We start from the raw sequence: 25710 nt of genomic DNA on the forward strand, positions 1-25710 counted from the left end.
TGCTCTTCAGGCTGATCCTGCTCAAGCTCTCAAGGCCCAGCTCCCCAAGGCAATACTGCCCTCCCCGGGCCTGCCTCCTGCCTCTTCCTCGAAGCAACAGCCCTGCTCTGTGGACTGCGAGCTCCTGGGTGCTGGGCCTGCTCTCTAGCCCCAGCTCCCAGCAGAGCAACTCACAGAGCACATAGCCGAGGTGCATGTGGAACAAAGAGCTAACTGGTTTTGAACAAGTCAGCCACAGTCCCATCGCGATTCCCTCATAGCACTGAGCACAACCTGTAAGACCCCTTTTTTGTCTGTTTATCTGCATCTCCCCCACTGGAAGGCATGTTCTCACACGCAGGGGCCTCTCTGCTCTGCTCCGGCTGAGCCCAGCGCCCAGAGCCCAGAGCCCAGAGCCCAGCATGGGCTCACTTGCTGAGTGACTAGTGAAGTACACTCTCGGTGCTAGCATTGGAAGAAACACTTTGATCTCATTAAGTCTCTACCACAACTCTATGAATTAGATATTTTCTGTTTTTCCACAGAGTAAAACGAGGCCCAGGAATGTGATTTGTCCAGGGTCGCATGGCTCATGTAAAAGCCCTGCTCCTCCCTTTGTCAGGGGGATCCATCCACCCACCACCGGCAGCACAGCTCCTCCCATGTGCCAGCTGCTGCCTGACCTGCTCCAATGGTAGGATACGGGAATAATGCCAGCCCTCCGAAAGCCTTGCCCACCATCCCTGGGACAGCGCCCTGTGTGCCACACCAGCGGCTCTGCGGCAGCCGGGTCCCTGAACACAGCTCAGCTCTCCAGGTGTGGAAGATGTTGCTGGGCACCAGGCAACAAGCTCCCGCAGGAGTTCTGTCAGGTGACCTTTCCCTGAGCTCTGGCTTCTGAGAAAACACTAAACTTCAAGCTTTCCTTCAGTGATGATGGTCCAGCTAATGTTTACTGAGCCAGACTCTAGGTCAAGGCTTTATCTAATCCCACAGGGCCCTAATGCAGTAGGAGCTATTATCACCCCAATTTCACAGATGAGAAAGGTGAGGTCCAGAGAGATAATTCTTTCGAGGTCACACAGTTATTAACCATAAGCTCTATGAGGGCAAGGCCATGGCTGCCTTTACACAGCTCCACACCCGAGGCCTGAGGCTGTGCTTGGCATGCAGAATAAATGAAGTAGCAGAGCTGGGATCAGAACCCACACGCAGGGCTTGTACTTAATCACGAACAACGTGGGAAGCAGGACTCTGCCCATGAGGAGACTGAGGCCCAGAGAGGGGGCTGAAGGCCAAGTCACACAGCTGGCTAATCCGCATCGCCAGAGTTAGAGCCTGGGGTTCTGGTCTCCCAGTCAGGTCTCTTTCTGGTGCATGGGGGCCTCTGTTTCACCCTGCAAGATGGGCCTGAATCTGGAAGAACAAGAGTGAAGCCACGGGCAGCAGCAGGGAGTGACTACCATGGAGGCCACCTGAGCCTGGTGTTGCTAAGGACAAATCCTGACCAGAGAGCCCTCCCAACCCCAGGCCTCCACACCTCACAGAGCTGGGCTGAGGGAGGACCTGGCTCATCCGCCTGGCCTCTTTCACCTACAGAGATGTGTTGGGGACTCTCATGGAGGGTGTCTGGGCTGGGAAGAGAGTTGGGGTACAACCCTGGCACCCAGGTCCCTCCAGCAGAGGTCAAAGTGACTCCAACCAAACCCCCCAGATCTAGAGAGTGTCACCACTACCCTCTGCACATGGGTAGCCCTGGAAAATGCCTGGGAATCTAGGTGATGCCTCAGCTGGGGGAGACTTCCAAGGGGACTACAAATGCTTATGGCAAGTTATAGCAGCCTGTTTCCTAGGAAGACAGGTGACGACCTGGGAAGAGGCTGATTCTGCTACTGCGAGAAGCAGCGCACCTGAGTGTGCTGGTGGTTATGGACCTTGGGGACAACCTTGAGACCTTCACGTGGGAGGAACAGGAACTGATATAAGCCCTTGGCCCCCTAAGGGATCAAGACAGAGGGACCCAATTTGGTAAAGAAGAATGGGAAAAGGAAAAGAAAGACTATGGAGAAGAATGAGAAAAGGAAAAGAAAGACTATGGTGAAGCCGGAGCCTGGGCTTGGGCAGGAGGCAGTCCTGGGATCCAGCCTCCAGGTTTACACTTAGCTATGACTTTGGACAAGAGATTTGATCTCTCTGAGCCTAGGTTTCCTCATCTGTGAAAAAGAAACTTCCAATATTTACCTCATAAGGTAGCTGTGTGATTTTAAACAGATAATGCATGTCATGCTCAGCACAGTGCCTGGTGCTTAGGAATGACTGGTAGTTAATTACTACGTAACTGCCTTATTTATTTTGTGTATTACCTGTCTCAGCCCCACTGGAAAGTCAGCTCACCATCCATGGAGACAGGGATGCTTGTCTGCTTGTTCCTGCTCTATCCAAAGTGTCTACTACAGAGCCTTGCCCATGGTAGGCCCTTGGTAGGTAAATACCAGCAGAATGAATGAATGAATGAATGAACAAAGGGAGTGATGCCTTTGAAATGCAAATCTCACCGTAGCACACTCAGTGAAGTCCTCCTGTTCAATGGCTTCCTTTTGCACTTGGAATAAAGGCTGATGTTTCTCAGTAAGGCTTTTGTGGTCTGGCCCCTGCCCACTCTCTGGCCTTGAACCAGGCTCACTTTCTGAGCAGCAGCTACAGGGGCCTTTGGTCAGTTCTCCTCAAATGCACTCTGCTGCTCCACCTAGTCACACTCCCCAGTGATTCCCACTTATCCTTCCCATCTCAGCTCAGATGTCAATTCCTTGGGGAAGTCCTCCAAGTGCCCTTATTTACACTCACAGGAACCTTCCCTGCCAAGCACTAAGTCCAGAGAAAAGTAAATATGCACGGGTGTGGCGACTGCTGTCTTCCTCCTCCCTGACACCTAGCTGGAGTACCATGAAGCCCACAGGTAGGGTTTGCGGAAAGAATGAACTGCAGCGGCGCCTGGCTGTGTGACAGCCTGGGGCCCACTGCCTGGCACACCACACGTACCACTGAGCACATCTGGACTGATATAGGCGGGGCTCCCCCTCTGGTCCTTCAGCAGGTCCCCCTCGCTCACAAGATGCTTCCCGAGGCAGAAGTTGGTGATGGTTATCCGATGCGTCCTGGGAGTGGAAGGCAAAGAGTGAACACACCTTAGTCTGTCCCCAAGGCACCCCTGCTGCCTTCACCTCTTGTCCAGGGTGTAAAGGAATCTTGCCCTCATCCTTTCTGCTCCCCAGCCCTTGCTGTCTTCCCTGTGACTCCGTGGGTAGTGCCTGTGGGGCCGACTCTGTCAGTCACTCTTGGTTGCCACCTGCCCAGGCAGGGACCTGAGTCACTCTGACCGGGTGAGTGTTTCCAGGGAGCTCCCCTGATACTGCCACCCTAGCTGAGTCTTGGGAGGAAAGCTTAAGGCTTGGAACAACTTGCAGGGAGTTCCCAAGCAACCTTACATCATGTCTACATTGGGAGTGATTAGGGATTTAGTTCAATTCCTGCATTTATACAAGGAAAACGTCCAGCAGCAGTTTGGAGCCCACCCTTGGGTACCACTTCTATCTCCCTTTGCTGAGCCCTCTGGCCATCATGTCATTATCAATCAGCATCACTGACAGTCCTAAAAGCTAATGTGTACTGAGCACCTACTGGCCTCAGTGCCTGCTGTGGACTGTTTTCATTCACCCCTCACAACGCCTAGGAGGGATTTCATAGACAATGCAACTAAGGAACAGAGAAGTGCAGGGACTTGTCCAAGGTCACACAGCCAGTGTGCAGTGGAACAGGATCCAAACCCGGGTCTCTCTGAACCCAGGGCCTGCTCTTTGGACTGACACACCCAGGTGCCCACTGTGCCCCGAATAGTACCAGCCTCTGACTTTCCCTTCCTTTCCATCAAAGCCGACTCACTCTCTATCCTGCACTTCAGATTCTGCCCTGACCTAGAAAACCATAAATTCCCCCCATCGGAGCTGTGGCTGAGAGCAGCTCTAGGCTCTGATCCTTTCTAGGAGACTCACACTGTAAGCAAAGGAAGTGGCCCAGAGAAGAAGCCTTACATCACACCTGGAGGGGTGGGGCAGGCTCCTTCCCAGAGGCCCAGGAAAGGCTCCTTTGCCCCATAGGGTACAGCCAGTGAAGAAGGGTGACTCTCTACCCAAAGATGGGCAGGGGCCACTGCCCAGCCCCAATGTCAGTCGGCTGGCAGAGAAACCAGGGAGGACAGTAGGCAGGGAAGTCACACGAGGAGCCTTGGGTGGAGAGGAGAGTCGGCTCAGGGGTGCAGGCTGTGTGGGGCAGAGGGTGGAATTCCCCAGAAGCTGCGTCCAAAAGGCTCCCAGAGCCTTTCAGCTATCCAGGGGAATTCTGCTGGCACAGGCCTGGTGCAAAACAAAGGCCAATCTGTCCTGCATTCCAGATGGAAATGTCGAGTCTCCTCTCCACACAGGCCTGCCCGGTTGGATGCCGTATTAGTCTGACTGGTGGCCCTCAGGGCAGCTGGAGCCCGAGAGAGCAGGCAAAGGGTCCTGGCCAGGGATCCCAGCACGTCAAACAGTGGACTGCTCCCGCTCTGAACTGCCCATGGCACTGTCATGAACACGGGACTCAGTCTCTCAAGTGCAAGGTCCCCACAGAACAGAGGCGCCGCCCCACCCCAGAGATGGCCAGGGCAGCTGCATGCGCCCTACAGGGGTTCTGAGGCTCCGACACTGGGAGGAGGACTGCTCAAGGGGCAGCCTGGTGGGCTTGGGAATCAGATTCCGGGGCTCCAATCCTGTCTTTGTCACTTCCTGGCTGTGTGGTCCTGCGCATGTTATTTAATATCTTGCCAACCGTCAATTTCCTCATCTGTGAAACAGGGAAAATATTAGCACTTAACTCCCAGGACTGTGTTAGGATTTAACAAGATAAGAATTTAATCCCAAGGAAAGCGCTGAGCCCAGGGCCTGGCGAATAGTCACTGATTACTAACCGCTAGCTCTGATTAGCATGTCATCCTCAGACAGTGGGCAGAGGCTACCAAAAGGAGGCCCTGGGAAAGACACCATGTATGAGGTGGCGGGAGAGAGGTGCCACATTGTGAACACAGGCCCTAGAGTACACATTCCCGTGTGGCTGAGCTTTCCACTCAACCCTGTGGCAGGACCTGCCGGCCCTCTGGGCGTGGGGCAGGGAGGGGGCGCTGAAGGAAAACTTGCTGAAACCCTGCAGGGATGGGCAGCAGAGTCCACTTGGCTGGCACTACTCTGCCTGCGAGGACCCTGGAGTCTCTCCCGCAGGAAACCACATGGTCAGCTCCAAGACCTCCTGAAGCTTGGCGACTCTCCCTGCCTGGCCACCACCACCCAAGTTGGCTGGGTGGCGCACAGATCCCTGAGAGTCCAGACCCCCCAGGATCGTCCTGGCAGAAGGGGGCAAGGGAAGTGAGGAATGAAGGAGGGAGCGCTGTGTCAGCAGGGTCCACTTGGAGTGAGTCACTCTTTAGCTATGGCCCTTTGGGCTGCCACAGTGTTTTTCTCCTTTTCTAGGAACTTGGTGTGCAACTTCATTACCCAAAAAGAAAGAAGAAGAGGAACCCACAGCAAACCTCACATAATCCCAAGAGGGGATTTCAGATGTCAGATGTCAGTCCTTGCCTTTCATCCAAAGCAGGGTGAACTTGTCAGTGCAGCTGCCTGGCAAGCACTTCTCCTGGTTTCCTCCCCTGGGAGCATCTATTCTGCTGTGAGGACTAGACAAGGCCTCCAGCTTGACTTCCAGAGGATGAAAGCAAGATCTCAAGAAGGGTGGGTCCTGGACACGCACAGAGCAGGCCCTGGACTCTCAGTGTAGATGTCTCTGCACCACACCACCCTGCCCTCTTCCAGAACAGCTGGGAGTCAAGTGAGAGGTGGCCAGAACCTCTGCAACCCCCCCCCCCCCCCCCCCCGAGCTGCAGCAGCTACACTGGTGTTACTCAAGAGAGGTGTGACCTTCTGACGACCTTCCCAGACCGAGGGGGCCTAGAGAAGTGAGAGCCGGAAGCAAACCCACCACGGAGACCAAGAGGCTGATCACAGTGCAGAAGCCCTGAATGCACACCCCTAACAACCCTTGGGGTGCTCATTGGAGCCAATGAACAGCTCTGTGGGAGGCTGCGGGCACATGGACTTAAATGCTCAAAACACGTGCCCTCTCTTTGTGAACTGTGAGCCTGAGGTCCAGAGCAGGAAGGTGACTGACCCAATGTTCCACAGAGGGCCAGGGCTGCGTTTCCCACGCTAAGACACTCTGCCCTCAGGGCTGGGATGGCTGTTCTCTGACACCTGCCCCCTCATGCATTTCAGAGCTGGGGCCCTCCTGGCCCCCACCATGGGTGTCCTCATCAGCAACACAACACACAGCGGGCCTCATCTCCAGGGGGAAGCAAGGGTGCGGGCCTGGCTGGTCCAACGTGGATGGGGGTGCGCTGACAATGGGCCAAACCCTATGAAGCAGTCTTGTGCCTTGGTCAAGCTCGGCAGAGGTACAATCACCTCCACTCTCACTGATGAGAGGAAATGGAAGCTCCAAGAAGTGCTGGTACCACAGCAGCTTTGCCACATGTGAATGAATCAATCAATGAATGAATAATCCAACAAACAAACTCTTAGGTCTCAGGGGTAATTAAAAGGCAGAGCTAGGCTGTGAGCCAGGTCTGACCCCCAAGTCCCCCTCTTCCGGGCTTCCCCAACTCTCTCCCTTAGCCAGCCAAGGGTTCAAGTATTTCTGTTTCCTTCCCTGCTCCCTGTGCAACGCAGCAGGGTCAGGCTGGCAAATCTTTATTCATCCTTCACACAGTGCCCGGGGTGGCTGAATCACTTCCCTGCCCCGTGGGCCCCAGCCATCTGCACTAGTCCTCAATACAGTGACATGTGCCTTCTGGTCAGTGTCCTGTCACGAGCCGAGCTCTGGGAGACAGGCTGACCTGTGCGGTACAGCAGTACCCTCCCGTGGCACCTCAGGCTGGCACTGCAGGGTCTGGTGCCCCATGCCCCTCCCCAGAGGCCCATCTCCCTGAAGCTTCTTTTTCCTAGGACTGCTGTGGCTTTGGCCATTTCATAGGGACAGTGGCCCCTCCTGGGTGGGTGACCACATTATGGAACAAATCACCTACTACACCACTTCTGCTGTGAGATTTGTGCTGCCTGCCATCTGCAAGCCCTCAGACCCACTTCATCACCTGGAGGTGAGAGGGAAGAGAGGGTGAGAGGCTCACGAGAGGGGGTGAGCCCTGCATTTCTCAGACCATGGTGGACAGAGCAGGCCCTCCTCCTATTGGTCCTGGGCCCCTGCATGGTTGGTGTCCCTCTGCTGCCACCCCAGATCACTCTGCCTGAGTGGGGTGACAGCTTGAGGTTGGGGCCTCACATGATCTCCCTCTGCCACTGGTCCCCTGGGGTGCTGGGGTGAGCCACCAGATCTCGTCCAAGATCAAGGCACTCTCTCCCTGTTCCTGGGAATGTTGGTTTCTGACTACTCATAGCTGTGCCCTTCTCTGGAAAGTTCCCTTAGCCAAAGGACACTGCCAAAGCCTCTGGCCCACCCTGGGCATATTCCACATTCAGTGGCTAGCCCAGTTGGGGTACAGGGTCATGTGCCCTCTTGCCTTGATCTGGGACATCTGAAGGGCTACCTGGCTCACAAGCTTTTCAGGCTGAGACCATGTCAGGGCTGCACCCTCTGCCTGATCCCGCCCCCTTCTCACTGAGAGCTCTCCTCAGGAAACCTGCACGCACATCTGAGTCTGGTTCCTGGGAACTTGACCTATTTTGCTCATTTGTCATTCCTTCACCCATTTGTCCTTTTTTTAAAAAATATATCTTTATTGATTTCAGAGAGAGGAAGGGAGAGGGAGAGAGACATAGAAACATCAACGATGAGAGTCCTTACTGATTGGCTGCCTCCTATACACCCAACTGGGGATTGAGCCCACCACCCTGCATGTGCCCTGACCAGGAATCCAACTGTGATCTCCTGGATCCTAGGTCGATACTCAACCGCTGGGCCATGTCTGGCCTGGCTATTTGTCCATTTTGATAGTCATTTATAGAGCACCCACCAGGCAACACCAATGAATGGACCAGGGAGGATCTTTGAACTCCTTCCCAGAGCTCTGTCTCTGGCCTTGAAGACTCTCCTTCCTAGCAAGCATCACACTCCATGTGGCAAAAGCAGAAGCAAGTCTCCCAGGCCACCACTGGGGTTCCTGGGAGAAGCGGGCTGTTTTGAGCCAGAATCCCCATGGGAATACTGCAGGGTATAGGGTAGTTGGTAGCTGCAGCATGTAGCCTGTTCCAATGCCAAGGTTACCTCATGAAAGAAAAGCAGATCTCACCTCTTATTGAGCACCATGTTCCCGAGCTTCAGGTCTCTGTGCACAATGTTTTTCTGGAAGACAACAAACACCTGGTTTGTACTGTGAAGGTGAGTGAGGGCTGGAGGCGGGCCCAGCCTAAAAGGTATTTGGGAGGCAGGAAGAAGCTCTATAACATGTCTTTTTAGGATCCCGCCTTGATTTGTAAGCCAGACAGACCAGGACCATTCTAGGCCTCATTAGCCATGTGTACGAATGGGGTAATATGCGAGGCCAGGCAGCCTCTGCCCCACCCAGGGCGGTTTCCTAGCTCTTTCTCTCCTCAGGGCAGCAGCCAGTGGGGAACCCAGTCCTTTCTCCACCTCCATCAAACATCTTATTGAAAAACCAAAAAAAACCCCCCAAAAACAAGCATCTGCCTGCAGCTGGAATGAGGGATGAACTCTCCTGACTCTGGTAACCAAGTCTGCAGGCTTGGCCTGCAGACGCTATGTGCCTGCAAGAGGCTCCTCTAGGTTCTACTCGGCTGCCTGTCTGGGCACCCGCTCCCCAGGATTGTGGGCTGAGGCCTGCAGCACTGTGCCTTCCCAGGCCATACATGTCATCCAGCCATTTTCCTTCTGCACATTTCCGGCTGCAAAGCACACCTGGGTGAGGGTGGGACAGAGCTGCTTCCACTCAGAAGCAGCAGGAAGGATGGCTTTCTGTGGCTCGTGGGGCCCGAGAAGGAGGGGCTGCAGAAGGGCAGAGCCTCACCTGGTGGAGAGCTTCTACCACGCGCACCACATCGTAGAAGATGACCACGGTCTCCCGCTCGCTGAGCCTCTTCTCCTTGATGACGTAGTGCTGCAGGTTGATCAGGTCGGCGGTCTTGTCACTGAAGTCGTGAGCACAGAGGCAGTCCAGAACAAGGCAGATACGCTTCTTCATCTTCTTAACCATGCGGCTGGATTCTGTGTCCTCAACGATTTCACATGTACGGTCCTGGGAGCAAGGGGGCAGATGGAGCTGGGGCCAGGGCTTTGGGACTCTCCTCTGGAGCTGGACACACAGAGCAATGAGGGAGACTGGAAGAAGTCTGTGTGCGTGTGGGCGGTGGAAGCCTGAGGCCTGGGCAGCGTGGACCATGGACCGCTCAGCAATGTTTGGCTTCCCGTGTACCAGTGCCAGGCCGAGCAGGGGGTGAGGTTACATTAGCTCAGGTACAGGCTTCACGCTTTGATCCTAATGCAAAGGGTTTGGATCAGGGCTAGGCATTTAAAGCCAAAGGGCCCCCTGAGCCCAGTGTACAGGCTGCAAACCCAGGGCGCTGGACATCCCCCTCCCTTATGGCACTCCAGGGATCCCAGCAAGGACCACTGCACACTTCCTTCCAATGTCCAAGACGGTGGGTGTGAAGTGGTTTGTGTGTACAAGGCAATTGCTTTCACATGGAAGTGGGACTCTAGGGCAGCCAGGGAACAGTGGATAAGAGTATGGCTCTGGCCCCTGATGGCTGGGTTCCTACCCCAGCTCTACTTTGTCCAAGATGTGGGCCTGAGGCAGTCTCTGGCTCCTCACAGGTTACTGAGAGTAAGACAGCCCAGGGTGAGTGCTAGTCCCACCCCAGCTAGAGCTCAGTTGGTGGGCAATGCTACCAACACTGCAGTTTTAAGTTCTGAATCCATTTCCTTACTGAAAAGGTACTTCAAGATAAGAAACAGGTACAACATGGGGACTCTTATCCTACCAGCTTGAGGAGGCCCTTGATGTCATCCCCTGTGTCTGGGGAACTTCCAGGGACTGAATATCCACACCTCCTATTCTCTCTTCCCCAGAGACCCAACACAGCGCCTGGCACGTAGGTGACTCTAGAAAGACTAATCATCCAGGCTCCCTCATCCAAAATGACATAAACCAAGGCCCAGCTCTGGAAGCTGGCAGAAATGAAGTATAAGAAATCACAATCACCCTCAGCTTGGCTTCATGTTTACAGGAAACACTAATTTTCAGAGTTCCCTAATGATACTGAGTGGCCTGTAATTGCACACCTCACAATAAAGACCTTGGTGGGTGTATGTGTGCGGGGTGTATGTGTGCAGGTGGGAAGCATTCTAATTTATTTTATTTCAGAAAATCAAGCTGACAAGGAGTTTTTATTGCCATCATCAACCATGACAGTATAAAAGGGGCAACTCGGGGCTTTGTGCATTCTCATTCATCTTCCTACCCACCCTACAAGGTGGGCATTGCTACCACTGAGGCTTACAGATGAGGAATCTGAGTGACTTGCCTGAGGCCACACAACCTGAACCCAGTACTGCGGGCTCCAAAACCTGTGTGCACGCCCTGACACCAGGCTGCCTTTCATATACCAGGTCCATTCAGTGCATCTGGCTGAGGGCGCTGCAGAGGCTCTGCTGGGTCCTGATCAGGAGGCCTCCTGGGCACCCGACCTGCTTCTTCACTTCTGGAGACACAATTTCAGCTTTGCCCCGAGGAGGGCTCTTTTCAGGGTACAGGTTGCTAATTGGTACCTTTCCTAAGGGACCTGGAACATCAGAGCATGGGGGCTCAGGGACGCTTGTTGAACAAACTGGAATGCCTGGGTGGGCAGAAGGGCTGTTGGTACCAAAACAACTGAGGTGGCTCCAAGGGCCTGTTCTTCCTCACACCCCTCCCTTCCACCCTGGTCTGGCCAATTCCTGACAAAACAGTAGAAAGAGCCTGTGTGTCTTTAAATGACTTGCTGCTTTCCTCTTTTCCCAGAAAAATGGCTTTTCAAAGAAAGGCTGTAAGATGTGAACTGTGTGTCTTCCAGCCAGGCTGCAATCAGCACAGCAGGAAAAGTGCAGGGCTGGTCCAGCCTGACCTTCTTGCCCAGGAAGTCCTGGTGCACCCAGCACACAGGGGTTGTAAGGGTGAGCTGCTCAAAGTACAGATTTAGCCTCAGAAAGTGCCAACCCAGGATAGGGGATCAGAGAGAGGAGGGGACAGGCAGCCACTCACCTGGAAGAGCCCGTGGTGGTGAACCACGCCATCCTGCGTGTGGAGGAGGGAGAGCAGAGAGTACTCGGTGTGTAACAGCATCTTGCCTTGCCTCTCCTCTTGGCTTTCTATTCCTTGGTCTCCCCTCTCCTCAAGGGTAAGGATCTTTAGGAAGGCACACACACACAAAAAACAACAACCCCCAAAAAACCTTACTTTACAAAGCAGAATGACCAGAACAAGAGAAGCAGGGGTCACGCTCTACCATGCAATACTTGTACACACACTCACACACACCCCTCTGAAGTGAAACACTTTTTCTTAATGTGACAGCAATGTAATTTATGCACAGACAAAGCTCATTAAATTAAGAGTTGTTCAGACAGGGGCTGTGAACTTGATTGCTTCTCAGAAAGAAATGGTGCCACTCTTGCTCACAAGTGGTGCAGGTGCGAAGGGAGAGAAAAGGGAGCCAGGCTGGCAGGATGGCCCTGAGTCCCCAGTACCCCAGCTCCTGGTGCCTCACTTACCTTTAGTTGATAGAAGTCATCTGTGCCATCTTTCCTCGCCAAACACTGCACAATGCTCGGCACCGGGGAGTTGCCCAGACGGGGACCTGCGGCACAGAGAGCAGCTGGCTTACTGCTCAGAAGCCCTATCTTGGCACCATGTCACCATGTGGTCTTTGGCTAGTTTCTCTTCAGGCGGGCACTACAGTTCACATCCACTGAACTTGCCCCACAACGTCTCTCCTGGTGGAGAGTTCTCGTGGTCTTCCCTCCAAAAATGGAGGATATATGTGCGTCCCCATGAGGTACACCTGGCTTTTACAGACACGTTTTTCAAAAAGAGGGATTTTCAACAGGGTGCAGGCTGAAATCTCTGAGGAGCATGTGTCAAAAAAGGAGCTCCCTGCTGCAACCTGCCCTTCTGAATCAGCAGCTCCAGGGTGAGGACCCAGGAAGCTGCAGCTCTCACAGGTTCCCACGGTAGTCTGATAGAGCCACCCGGCCCTGGCCCAAGTACCAGCTTTTGGGAACTTCTGTATTTCTGGAGAAGTATACTGCTTGTTGTCCTGTGATAGCACCCTGTCTGAACTCTCAGAGCACAACGCAGATACTGTCACCATGTCACTGCGGTCACTGCACTGCTAACAACCCTTCACAGTGCTCCAATGCCCTTAATATGCAATTAAGACTCCTTTTTGGACCTCTAAGGCCTTACATGATTTGGTTTCTATCCATCTTTCTAACTGGTTATGTTTCCCCACCACACTCACCCCACTCTAGCTACACTGGCCTCTTAATTCCTAAGACATTAAGCCCTTTCTGCCTCTGGGCTTTTGCATTTGCTGTTCTTTCTGTCTAGAATGATTCCCCCCTGCTTTTCACACGGCTGGCTCCTACTATCCTCAGGTGTCAGCTCAAATGTCACCTCCTCATATAGAACCTTCCCTGTCTACACTATCTCCTGGCCCTTCTTACTTTCACACATCACCTTGTTTACTTACTTAAAGGCACTGACCACCCCCAGTGTTGTTTACCGTTTCTTTTTGCAACTAGAACATTAAGTTCTGTGAGGGCAGGAACTTGCCTGTCTCATTCACTGCTGCATCCCTGGCAAACAGCACAGATCTGGCCTGAAGTGGGTACCACTGACTACTTGCTGAGTGACTGGAGCTGGAACTATCCTGTGGCCATAAGTCCAAATGCTGTTCTCCCAACAAAACTCACACCCGCCTCTGGCTGCCAGGGGAGTAGGGTCCTCAGAGCCCACCCCACCTGCAACCCTTGAGCATAAACAACCTGGACTTGCTGGGCCGCTAACATCATGCAGAAAGGCCCTGCTTCTCCTCTGGACCACTGGGAAAACACAATTCTACAGGATTTCTGTGTCAACTTTACAAGAAGTTTCAGGGGCTATACTGAACGCTTTGTGAAATTAATCGTGCCCACCAAGAATGGTCCAAAAAGTAACTTGGATGATGGCCCTTGGGATCCATTGCAGCTTGTGTGTTTCCTGTGGGTGAAATCCTAGGAGAAGAAATAGTTTAGCTTTCAGCTAAGACTGATCTAAGGCTGGTGCAGCTACAACAAAAGTGACAAGTCTTGGTACAGGGCGACTTAATGCTGAGGATCTTCACTGGCATAAACAGACTCTAGTTAAGGTGGTGAAGCTGGGCCAGATGGAGGCTTGGTCAGGCCCCCCATGTGGTGGGTGTGACACTTCATTCTGCATGTCCACAAGTCACACTGTGCATGCCAGTGCGCCCTGCCCCTGCCCCCAGGACCCCACTAGGCCGGTGGGGAGAGGCTTACCCAGGATGAATGGTCCAGCTCTCTTCGCATTATTTCCAGAAATCCCACTTCCTAGAGCCTTCGCCCTGGCCGACGTTTCCCCAGCTCCTCTGTCTGATGCTCTCCGCTTCATCCTCAGCTCTAGACAAGACAGAAAGAGCCCCTCTCACTGAGCAAGTCAGTGCATTTCCTTACGCTAACCCAGCCTCCAAGTCTCTGACTTGGGGATGCGTCACACAGCTGCTGCTGCCACCCCCCTCCCCCTCCCAGAGGAGAACTGAAGGTTCCTGGTGACAAAGAACCAGGGCTCCTTTACTTGGGACGAATTAGGGGCTCAAGGTGGGTGTACTTCAAAGTAGCATGTATTGGCTCCAGAGGTGAGCAGCCCACTTGCCTCAAAGGGGCCTGTCAAATGCAGAGAGAATGCTGGGTTTTGTGCAGATGCAAATTGGGATCCCCCAGAGACCACCTCCGAGAGGAGAGCTGGCCAGGAATTGACTATTCATTCCCAAAGTGAGGCCTTCCCCCAAATACCTACAGCTAGTGGCTGAGGACACTGATTCCAGGGTCCCACACTCCACCCCCAATGCTCTGATTTCTGCTGTGTGGTTTCAGATGTGTGACTGGGGGCCCTGGGAAATGGCAGGATGAACATAAGGCCCAGGGATTATGCCCACGAAATGTGCAGGTTACTGCCCTGAGGATCTCCTTGCTCCAGCTCCCCTTGACCCTTATGCCCCCTCAGATGGAAGAACAACCCAAAGTTGTCAATGGGGTGTGTATTTGCTTTCTCTTCCCTTTCTCCTATTTTCAAAATTTTAATTACTTTTAATCCTCATCTGAGGATATTTTTTCCATTGCTTTTCAGAGAGAGAGAGAGAGAGAGAGAAACATCAATGTGAGAAGGACACATCGATTGGTTGCTTCTCGCAGGTGCCCCAACTGGGGCTGGGGATTGTGCCTGCAACTGAGGTACATGCCCTTGGCTGGAACAGAACCCGGGTCCCTTCAATCCGAGGGCCAGCGCTCTAACCACTGAGCAAAACCGGCTAGGGCTCTTTAATTACTTTTAAGAAAAATACTGTGCAGTTAGGAGCCAATGAAAAGACAACAATGGAGGTCACGATCACTTTGATTTTCCCAGTTCCTATCTCCTTCAGGGTTAAAACAAAAGGTTGACACAGGAGCCAGATACTAGGAGACATTAATCTCTAGACTTAGACTGTGAAGAAAAAAAAGAGTGACTCCTTCCAGCTCTCTACAGTTAGCACCTTGGGAACACAGCATCCTGGAGGTGGGATGAGGAAACAGATGTACATAGGTGAGTTCCACAGAGTGGGCAGAAGGCTACAGGGATGCCCAGGGAAGCCGGGCTGCCCAATCCCAGGAGAGGCCCCGGCCCAGGTCATTCTAGTCAGAGGGACCTGGGTGAGCAAATGTACAAAGGTAAGAAATGGCACATAAGCAGCCAACTCTGAACAGTCTGTGTTGCTGGAGTGTATAATGTGCAGCAGGGAGTGGAGAGAGGTGACCCAGAGAAGGGGCCAGGGCCACATCTAGGGGACCTGATGGCCACGTCAGGAATGAAACCTTTAGAGGTGAACATTCAGCCCTAAACTTCTATAATTTTTTTCTTCATACAAAAGTAACTGGCATTCTCTGCAGAGACATTAGAAAATACAGATATGCAAAAATAAGAAAATAAAGTAGCCGTGACCACCACCAGATGTAATTGCTGCTAACATTCAAGCAGGCTTTCCTGTGTGTGCTTGTATGGGTGTGTGCTCACAGTGTTCATTATTGCAAAAATTTGGACCACTCTGTGATACCATTTTGTAAGCTTCATTTTCTCCCACCTAAAATGCATTATGAGGGTGCATTTTATGGTATGTGAACTCAATAAAGCTGTAAAGAAAATAAACAAAACACTATTATTAACATTCCTGCCTGAAAGTCTTCTTCTGTAGCACCACTTTAAAAAAAAAAGTCTATTGATTTCAGAGAGAGAGGAAGGGAGAGGGAAAGAGAGAGAAACATCAATGATGACTCACTGATCCGCTGCCTCCTGCACGCCCCCTACTGGGGGATTGAGCCCTCAACCAGGGCATGTGCCCTGACCAGAAATCGAACAGTGATTTCCTGAACCGTACATAGGTCAATGCTTAACCGCTAAGCCACGCCGGCTGGGATGCTGCATCAGCTAGAAATAGCTACCCAGTCTCCTTGGTAAGAATATATCATGATTTATTGGACCGCATCCCGATTCATGGACATCTAGAGTCTTTTTTTTTAAAAAGTTGATTTTGGAGAGAGAAAGAGAAAGAGGAACATTGATTAGTTGCCTCCCTCACACGCCCCAACCAGGGCATCAAACAGGAAACCTGGGCATGTGCCCTGACCGGGAATCAAACCAGCGAGCTTTTGGTGCACGGGATGATGTCCAACCAGCTGAGCCACACTGGTCAGGGTGAGTCTTGCCATTTAAAAAATATTTTTATTAACAGTCATATACCTACATCTTGGTATACTTGTCTCTCTCCCTCAGGATCAACTCTAAGAAGTGGAATTGCAGGGTCAAATGGGGAGCATGTTTTATTTTTATTTATTTATTTTTAAAAATATATCTTTATTGACTTCAGAGAGAGGAAAGGAGAGGGAGAGATAGAGTTGAAATATCAATGATGAGAGAATCGTCACTGATCAGCTGCGAGCCCGCAACCCTGGCATGTGCCCTGACCGGGAATCGAACCACGATCTCCTGGATCCCAGGTCGATGCTCAACGGCTGAGCCACGCCCGGCCGGGCTGGGGAGCATATTTTAAAAGGTGTTTCACATACACTACCAGGCAGTTCTTAGGGAGGCTGTGTCAATTTCTATTCCATCAGCAGTGTGGGCGAGAAAGTCCCAGGACTATGTCCTTATTTTTAAAGACTGCCAATTTGATGGGCAATAAAAAGTATATCACTGTTTAAATTAAGAATTCCTTAATTATTCGTGAGGTTGAACTAGTTTTACATGCTTCCTGGTTGTATGTATTATTTTAAAATGAACTTTCAGTTTACATTTTTTTCTCTCTCATCCGAGGATATTTTTTCCAATCCTTTTCAGAGAGAGTGGAAGGGAGAGAGAGAGGAACACATCGATTGGTTGTCTTTGCACGTGCCCCAACCAGGGCCAGGGATTGAGCCTGCAACCGAGGTATGTGCCCTTGGCCGAATCAAACCGGGGACCCTTCGGTCTGAGGGCTGACACTTTAACCACTGAGCCAAAGCAGCTAGGGCATCCAGTTTACATTTTTTCTATTTTTTAATGCTGTGTGTATTAGTCTTATTGGCTTTTAGGAATTATTTATATATTAAGAATATAACTGACATAGGATGTCGTTTTTCTTAATCTTTTAACTTTTTAAAATTAAAAAATGGTTACATGTTTATGTAATTAAGTAGTTCTCTTTTCCTCTAGTTAGTTTTTGCTGTTATTCCTGGAAGGCTGTCTCTACCCTGAGAGCAGGTGTAGGTTCACTAGTTAGGCTAATTTAAATCTTCACATGCTGCCATTCTGGCCCTTGTTCTTAACCCCAGGAGACTGACTCCACGCAGTGAACTGGAAGTAGGAGAGATGGCCTGAGATACTTCTAGTCCTGTCTGCCAGGCTTGCTTCCCATCAATTCCCGATTTGTTTCAGAGCTGTGCCACTGAGGAGCAGGCCTGTGATTTCATTCTGAAAGAAGCTGGGACAAAGTAACTCAGTAGGCCCTGACAGTCCCCAGATGGAGCAGAAGCCATGGTTAGGCTCAGCCATGACTTCTGCTAAAGCTCATGCTAGAAGCAGATTCAAAGTCATTCATACAAAACCAGGGAAAAATAAAACCACTTCTAGACTTAAAAGCTGGGCAGTAATGTATCTGGAACAGTATTCCTGTTCTTTGCCCAGCTAACTTCTATGCATCCTTCTCAATTTAAATATCACTTCCTCAGAGAAGCCTTCCTTGATATCCCCACCACTAGCGGGTCCCAGTTAGTCTCACTTGGTATCCTGTAAGTTTCATTCATAGCACTTTTCATATTTTGTGGTTCTGTATTTATTTGTGTGTTTATATGCTTAATGCCTTCTCCCCACCACTAGACTAAAAATTCCATGAGAAAAGAATTTATAACACCATTGCACCCCAAGTGCCTGGCCCAGCAGATTCTCCATAAATGGCTGGATGCCTTCCCTCCAGTTGCTGATGGTTGTTACCAGGTCAGCAGCTCCGTGCTGGAGCTGCCCCTGCCCTAGTGGATAAGCTGGTTTCACGCCACTCTGGCTCTGTCCCCCTTCTTTTCCAGAGCACCAAGCCTCCCCTCTTTTCCTGGTTCCCTGGAGAGCACGTGGAGGCCTCATCATATCTGTGCAGATGCTGCCTAGGCGCCTCCGCACAGGCATGGTCTAGACAACAGTTTGCTGTGAGCAGCTGCAGCACAGACAATGAGTGGGCTCAGCCTGACCCCACCCACCCCGCTCAAGATTCAACTCAAGCAAATGGCATGGGAACTGCTCCAAAATGTAGGCAGACAGAAGGATGGGAGCAGACGGGCAGGGAGAAGGAAAAGATGCTGCTGGCAGGGGGAGTGGTAGCAAGGCTGCTTCCCTTCCTGAGCATCCCTTCTTGCCATGCAGAGCTGGCAGGAGCAAAGGAAGCAGCGTGAGGAGATGGGCCTGGAAAAGCAGAAGCTGCTGCAGGCTCACCAGTGAGGTTAGCAAAGACACCCCCCCCAAAGGACAGGCTCTCCTGTCCCTCCCCTCCCGCTGATGCACAGGGAGGGTGTGCCCCACTTTCAAATCCTCAAGTTCTGCATTCAACCTCGTCCTAGGCTTCTTGCTCTGGGTTCCTGGAGAGATGGGTGACCCTGCAAACCAAACCGGTAAAGGCAGAGTGCAAGGGCAATCCCCACAAGGAGCAAATGGGGCTCTCAGCACGGTGCAGCACTTGCTATGTGTGCGTGTTTGACAACAGCAGCTGATAGTCGCTTCTCTTTGTGTTCCTGCTAGGAGCGAAAGGACTGTGCCTACCCTGCAGGATCAAGCTGAGCCGAAGCCGTCAATGTTCAAGCTGTCCCTGTCAGCAGCCCCTATCCCCACCCCCGTGTTTCCTGGGTCTGTCAAAATAAAACAAATAAACAAAAAATTCCTGAGCTGTGCAGGCTTCTGTCTTCTGGATTTTACCTCTGGCCGTGCCTGCTCAAAGCAGGCCCCTGCACCTCTGTCCAGCCCACCTGGCACCTGGAAGCGCACGCAGAACTCCCACTCACCCCTGGCTTCAATCCTACCTGCCACATGTTTAAGGGGCTGCGTGTCCAAACCCACAGCAGATCCCAGGAGGAGGGCAGAAAGTCTCTGCCCACAGGACACTAAGGCAACAGGAGAAAGTGGTCAGAGCAACATGTGTTGGTCTTTTACCTGTCACTAACAAAGAGAAACTTTTTTTTTAAATTCTCATTCCAGGATATTGTTTCCATTGATTTTCTAGAGCGTGAAGGGAGGGAGGTAGGGGAGAGAGGGAGAAGGAGGGAGGAAGAGAGGAAGAGAGGGAGAGAGAGAGAGAGAGAGAGAAACACTATGTGAGAGAGACACATCAATTTGTTGCCTCTTGCACACATCTGACTGGGGCCAGGGATTGAACTTGCAAGCGAGGTTGTGCCCTTGACCGGAAATCAAACCTGAGACTCTTCAGTCCACAGGCCGCTGCTCCAACCACTGAGTCAAACCAGCCAGGGCAAAGAGAAACTTTTTAACAGCACTTGGGGGGTGAAAGGACTGGGTGCTCCAGCTGTCCTATGCTTGGCCCCATCCTATGACTCAGGCTGAAGGGATCACCATCTTGACCTACATAACCCAACTGGATGGAAACCTCTGAGTCAGAGGTTTGGAGTGAGCCAAACCCAGATCGAAGCCCAGCACTGTGACTTAGTAGTGATGACATCTTGGATAAATTACTTGTTCTGTACCTTCAAAATGGTGGGCAATACCTACCTTCCAAGGTTGGTCTAAGGAGAGAGTGAGATAGCCCACACCATAGGCTCAGCAGAGTACCTATTGGCATACTGTAAGCATATGATGAATTGTGCTACTGTTAGCTTAAACATGGTAGTTTTTAATTTCTCCTGCCCAAAAAGAAGTTAGGTACTGAGTTAGGGAGGTGAGGAACAAAAGGAAGGTAACCAAATTAAAGGCTTAAGAGACCTTAAACCTGTTTTCTGCTGGCTTGAGACTACAGGCTGGGGGTCTGCTGGCCAGCCTGAGTGACATGCTCAACTCAGTGTGGGGAAGAGCAGAGGCTTGGGTGTTAGCTGAGCTGCTGAGGAGTAGAGGGTTATGGGCAGGGCCAGGTGCACATCTGCAGTAGAGGACAGAGTACAGTGGTCTTGTGGGCCAACGTGAGCACCTACTCTTTTGGGCAGAGGCACACAGCATCTCATTGTCTTGTTTTGTTCATTGGTCTCTGGGGGAAGCAGAGGCTGGAGCACCAGCTGGCAATTACCAACTTGGGGCACAGTAAAGGACATCCAGGAGGATGAGGCCACCCCAAATGATGGAATTAAGACCTAGTGTCTCTAGTCCAAGATCTCCTGGAGCAGGATTCGGGAGGGGGACAGAGCACATATACTGGGCTGTAACTTTTACTATCTAAGAACATAACTTTCGTCATTGTCTGCAGTTGTCAAAACGACTGAATGGTACAGTTAAAAGATCTGTGAAGTTCACTGTGTGTAAATAAATTAATAAAAAAGCAAGCTGCAACCTTAACCAAACAGTCAAAGTTAATAACACCAATAACAGAACAGATATCATGTTACTCCTGATATGATGCACTTAGAATGATACACCACTTATGTTACTTTTTTAAAAAACCAAAAATGCATAAACTGCATTTGATCATGAGTCCAACCTAAACTGAGGGACACTCAACAAAACAGGCCTGTATGCTTCAAAAACATCAATGTTGGGTAGTTTTTAAGAAGGTGGAAGAGCCCGGCCGGGCGTGGCTCAGCGGTTGAGCATCGACCTAGGATCCGGGAGATCGGGGTTCGATTCCCGGTCAGGGCACATGCCCGGGTTGCGGGGTAGGCAGCTGATCAGTGGCTCTCTCATCATTGATGTTTCTATCTCTCTCCCCCTCCTTTCCTCTCTCTGAAATCAATAAAGATATGTTAAAATAAATAAATAAATAAATAAAAATAAAAAGGCAGAAGAACTATTCTAGATTAAAGGAAACTAAAGACATAAGACAAGTAAATGTGATGGATCATTCTGGGGCATGGGGGTAGTTATAAAGAATATGACTGGGAGGCCCAAGGTTGTGGGTTTGAATCCCCAGTCAGGGCACATACAAGAATCCACCAATGAATGCATAATTAAGTGGAACAATAAATTGATGTTTCTCTCTCTGAAACCAGTTTTTAAAAAATAAAAAAAGAAAAGAATATGACTGGGCAATTGGCAAAATCTGAATATGAACTGTGTATTAGATAATAGAATTGTACCAATGTTAAATTTCCTGAATTTTAAAATTGCATTGTGGACATAGGAGAATGTCCTTGTTTTTAGTGATAGATGCTAGTGTTTGAAGGGTCATGGTGTAATTTACTCTCAGGTGCCTGGAAACAAGAGAAAGTGCAACCTGCTGAAAAAGCTCCCCAGACTCTGGAGGAATATGCTGTCCAGATTCAGAGGTTCAAAGGGATTTCTGGTGGGTACACAGCCTACAGTGGCAGAGCCTGGAATCTCATACCTGTTGGGCAGAGCCAGCCTGGCATGAACAGAAGTTCAGTCTTGACTGTCCCCTTCCTTCCCCACCCCAAACACTGTGATAAAGGAATGGGGTAGAGGCCTTTGTGCAATCTCCAGGTCTGCCACCTGGTGGCGTCTTTCTGCAGCGCATCTTCAAAGGGTTTCTCTTGGCACCAGGATGGGGCACTGCTCTCCATGATGCCGATCAGGAAGGATGCAGGAATGACTCCATTAGAAGACCCCACCTCTGCTACCTGTGTAATGGGGGCTGGACAAGCAGATTCCAGAAGGCTGCACTTGCTCCTCTGCTTGGGGATCTGGGGCTGCAGTATCTGTCTGTCTGCTGTGGGGGTCCTCCAATACTCCCATGGTCTTCAGGAAGAAACAAATTCCTCAGTGAGCCTGGCTAGACCTCCCCAATGTCACTGCCTTTATATGCCTTCTAAATCCAGCCACACCAAATGACTCACAATTCCCTGAGTGGGCCACAAATCACCCTTGCCCTGCCCTCCTCTCTCTGGCTAGCTTGTCCTCCTCCCTCAGTCCTCACTTGTCACCTTCTGCAGCAAGTCCTCTTCCCCTCCAGCTCCCAAAGCACCCGAGCATATACCTCTGTCCCTCCTGCTCTGCTGTAACCACTAGTTTACTTGTCTGACTCCACCCTAACCTAGGCTGTGGGCACCCCTTTAAGAGCAACCCCAATTCATCTCTGCTTCCCTGCACCCTGCCCAGTACCTGGCAAACTGCTGAACGAGAAAACGGAGAGTGTAGAACTGTTTGTTGTGCATCCAGAAGTCACTAAAGCCCATAATGGGGCAAGGGACAGAACTTAAGTTCACCTGAGTAGAGGCCAGGGGTTAGAGTGGGACCCAGAAGTATAGATGGTCTACCAGCTCATAGCAGGAGACAGAATCCAGGATCAGAGAGACAGGGGGTCACAGCGGTAGGTAACTGGGCTGCAGTGGTGCTGGGAAGAGCCTGTCCAGGAAAAGTCTCATGTCAGAAATGTCTGGATGTCTCAGGCAAGGCGTTCTAGGCTGGCTGATGGCCAGAGGTTGTGTTTGGACAGTGCCTGCTGCTGGAGAGCAGCCTCCACCGAGGAATGAAGCCCATTCACAGCATGCCTGCAGCTTGGGCTCACCTCGTCACAGGCCAAGGGACAGACCAGGCCCCTCCTTGCTAAATTTGGCTAAAAGATCTGCTTTCCTGCAGCAAGATGTGGGAGCATGGGAGTGACAGCCTGGCCTATCCCTTCCACCAGTGATAGTCCTGGTCACTCCAGATTTGAAGTGTGAAGGTGGTTCTGCTGGTCAGAAAAATTCCTACCACTCCTTTATTTTTATATATATATATCTCTTTATTGATTTCAGAGGGAGGAAGGGAGAGGGAGAGAGAGAATTGAATATCAATGATGAGAGAGTCATTGATTGGCTGCCTCCTGCCTGCCCCCAACTGGGGATGGAGCCCACAACCCGGGTACATGCCCTGACCAGGAATCAAACCATGATCTCCTGGATCCTAGGTTGATGCTCAACCACTGAGCCATGCCTGCCTGGGCCCTACCACTCTTGCTTCCCCCAGAGAAGAGAACTTCTGGCCCAGCTATGTGTTTAGCTAGCTATACCTGGAAAGAAATGATGAGACTTGAGGTGAGTGGGATGAAACCTGAATACACAATCCAACGAAGACCATCTGTGGACCCATGCTTTATAGATCAGGCCCCTCCACGTGAGAGGGCTACCAGTGCCCTTGAAAACTCCCCGGGCCCTGATGGTGAATTTTGGGTTCAGAACCCACTGGGAGGCCCACACCCTCACATTAACTAACTTTTGTACAAGGCTTTATAGCTTACAAAGCACTTTCAAATATGCTATTGTAACTGATTGCCCCCTGCCCCCAGAACACAACATTTTCTAGAAAAATAAACTGAGGCTCAGAGATACGGAGAGACCTGCTGAGTCTCCTGGCTAGTTGTTGAAAGAGTTCACCTATGTGAATGCAGTTTCCCAGCTCTGAATCCCATATATTCCTACTTGACCACACAGCTTCCACAGCTGTTCCTTCATCTGATGTTGGCTGTGGTTCTGGGAATGCCAACTAGAGAGGATAGTACCCGCTGGACTTCCTTATAAGCAATCATTCCCCTGGACTCGGGGAGCTGCCAAGCTAGAAAGCTGCAGGTGAGCAGGGAGAAAGGGGGACCATGCTTGTCTCTGGAGAAGGAGGCGTTTCAGGGCCCCCTGGCAGGTCTCTCTGGAGAGAAGGGCTGAGTCCAAGGCGGGGTTACTGACACATCCTCCCACCAGCCAACAGGGCAGTCTCCCTGACCCAAGCACTCTGGGAGCCACCCCCACTGCATCTCAATACTCAGGTGTAGGTGCTTCTACCAGAGCCACCAACTTCCCCACAGGCCTATTCTCCGTCTACAAAGTCAACCCAGGGAACCAAGAAGAATTCACAGAACCAAGTGTCTCAGATGATAGACCAGTTACTCACATGCCAGCTGGGAGAGCAAAATGTATTTTGTGGTCAGGTAAGCCCAGTTTCAATTTTCAGTTTCCCTCCCTCACTTGGTTTGTGACCCTGAAGTAGTCACCAATCCTCTGTGAGAGTTGCCTCCACTCTCTGGGCCTCAGTTTCCTCATATGTAAAAATGGGATGACTGAAGGATCAGATAGAATGTTGCGGCTGGTGGCCGCGAGGGCTATACTGGATGAATGTGAGTGTTCCCTTTCCATGCTGAGGTAACCTTCCTGGGGACAAGTCTTTCTAGGCGACTACCTTTTTAATTATCATTTGATAGGCACCAACTGCTTGCCAAGAACTGTTCTTAGTGTTTCTGAGATTCTATTTAATTCTCACAACTTCATGAAGGAAAGATCCCCTCCCCCCCTTTTATTGCTGACAAGCCAAAGCCTAGAGATCCTGGCTGCCTTCGGTCTATTGTCTTCCACTCCTGATGGCTGTCTGGAAGGGGGCTCTATTTCAGGGCTTTTCCTTTGAGTCTGAGTGACAACCATCTCTGAAGCAGGCAGGAGCCTTCTCCCTGGCAGCCTGAAGGCTACAAGCAGTCTCCCCAGGAAGCCCCTGGAAGCCATTTGCTTCAGTGCTCAGGATGGATGCTGGGGGGATGGGGAGGCAGATTAGTAATCCCTCAGCTACAGCCAGGACTCCCTGATGACAAAGATTCATGCCTGTGCTGTCATCTTCACTGTTCCAAAGCAGCAGGATGATTTTGTTCCTTTTTAAAATGTAGGATATGTATAGCTCCAATTTGTCAAGAATATATAACATCATATCATTCTAAAATGCCGCGCTTCACTGCCTCGGGGGTACCGAGTGAGCCGCTCTGTCTAACCAGAGTTCCCTCTGGTACACGGTGAACCCCACCCCCTGGAGCCCTGCTGTCGGGCATGTGGGAGTACCTGCAGCAGCCAGAGAGGAAGTGACTCAGCCCAGTGGGAAGTAGGAGGGGCAGTCAGAAAGAGGGCCCTGTGCCCAGCTGCTCCCCCTCAGTCCTCTGTCACTGCCTCTCCTCACAGGACCAGAGCTGCTGAGGGCCTGCAGGGGCCTGAAGACCCCGCTGCTCACAGGAAGCCCAGTGTCTGCAGCTCGCTGTCCAGCTCTAGTCTTCTCCAGGAGGCAAGATTACACACACAAGGAGATTACGTAATCAGTGATGTCTGTCTTTACCCCATTGCCCTGAGGAAGTCCCCACTGAGCTCCTCTGTGGCCTCCATGAAGTCTGGGGGTACAGACTGGAGGCTAAAGGTCCCTGACCAGGAGGATGTGTCTCAGTGATTCTGGGAGAAAAGGCTCCAGGGCTGTGCACACACAGGTAGACCCGTAGACCCCTCTGGGGAAAAGATAAATAGTGGAAGAAACCAGTTCCTGAAGATGGGTCACGAGACCTCACCAGCAGCCACTCTAAAAGCCACCAGAGCAGAATCCAGGGCAGCACTGCCAGCCCTGTCACCAGCTCACCCCTCCCAAGGGCCTCCGGAAGCAGCTGATGTGACAACAAATAATCCGTCACCGTGTGTGGGTGTCGGAGGAGGAAGGGACAGACTTCATAGCTCTTTCTGAGCTGTGCTGCCCTGGTATCCCCCATCCAGAGAAGCAGCCTGGGGTAACAGCAAAGCACTATCGCCTGGGAGACATTCCTGGTGGCCTCTTGGCTCTGCGGGGTGTGTGTGTGGGGGGCTCCTGCCATGAGCAGTGGTGGCAAACTGAGTCACTGACAGCCCTGCCTGTCATGCCAGCCTCCCTACAACTAGGGGACCCTGGCATGAACACGATAGGGGGTCCTTAGCTCAAACCATCGGTTATTG

The 25710-nt window shown here is 51.4% G+C and overlaps 1 protein-coding gene across 1 annotated transcript in view; it reads right to left on the reverse strand.

The window, feature by feature from the left end:
* Positions 1–25710, reverse strand: part of STK40 (serine/threonine kinase 40) — a 37907-nt gene that overhangs the window by 5033 nt on the left and 7164 nt on the right. Inside the window, exons 2-7 of the mRNA XM_016218511.2 lie at positions 13630–13749; positions 11842–11927; positions 11333–11476; positions 9101–9328; positions 8366–8418; positions 3019–3134 (exon numbers count right to left, since the gene is read on the reverse strand). Of these exons, the coding sequence (XP_016073997.1) occupies positions 3019–3134; positions 8366–8418; positions 9101–9328; positions 11333–11476; positions 11842–11927; positions 13630–13741 (739 nt within the window). The 5' untranslated portion in view covers positions 13742–13749. The remainder of the gene's footprint in view (positions 1–3018; positions 3135–8365; positions 8419–9100; positions 9329–11332; positions 11477–11841; positions 11928–13629; positions 13750–25710) is intronic.

This window comes from Miniopterus natalensis, chromosome 9, assembly GCF_054644295.1.
Source record: "Miniopterus natalensis isolate mMinNat1 chromosome 9, mMinNat1.hap1, whole genome shotgun sequence".
In the NCBI taxonomy this organism is placed as follows: domain Eukaryota; kingdom Metazoa; phylum Chordata; class Mammalia; order Chiroptera; family Miniopteridae; genus Miniopterus; species Miniopterus natalensis.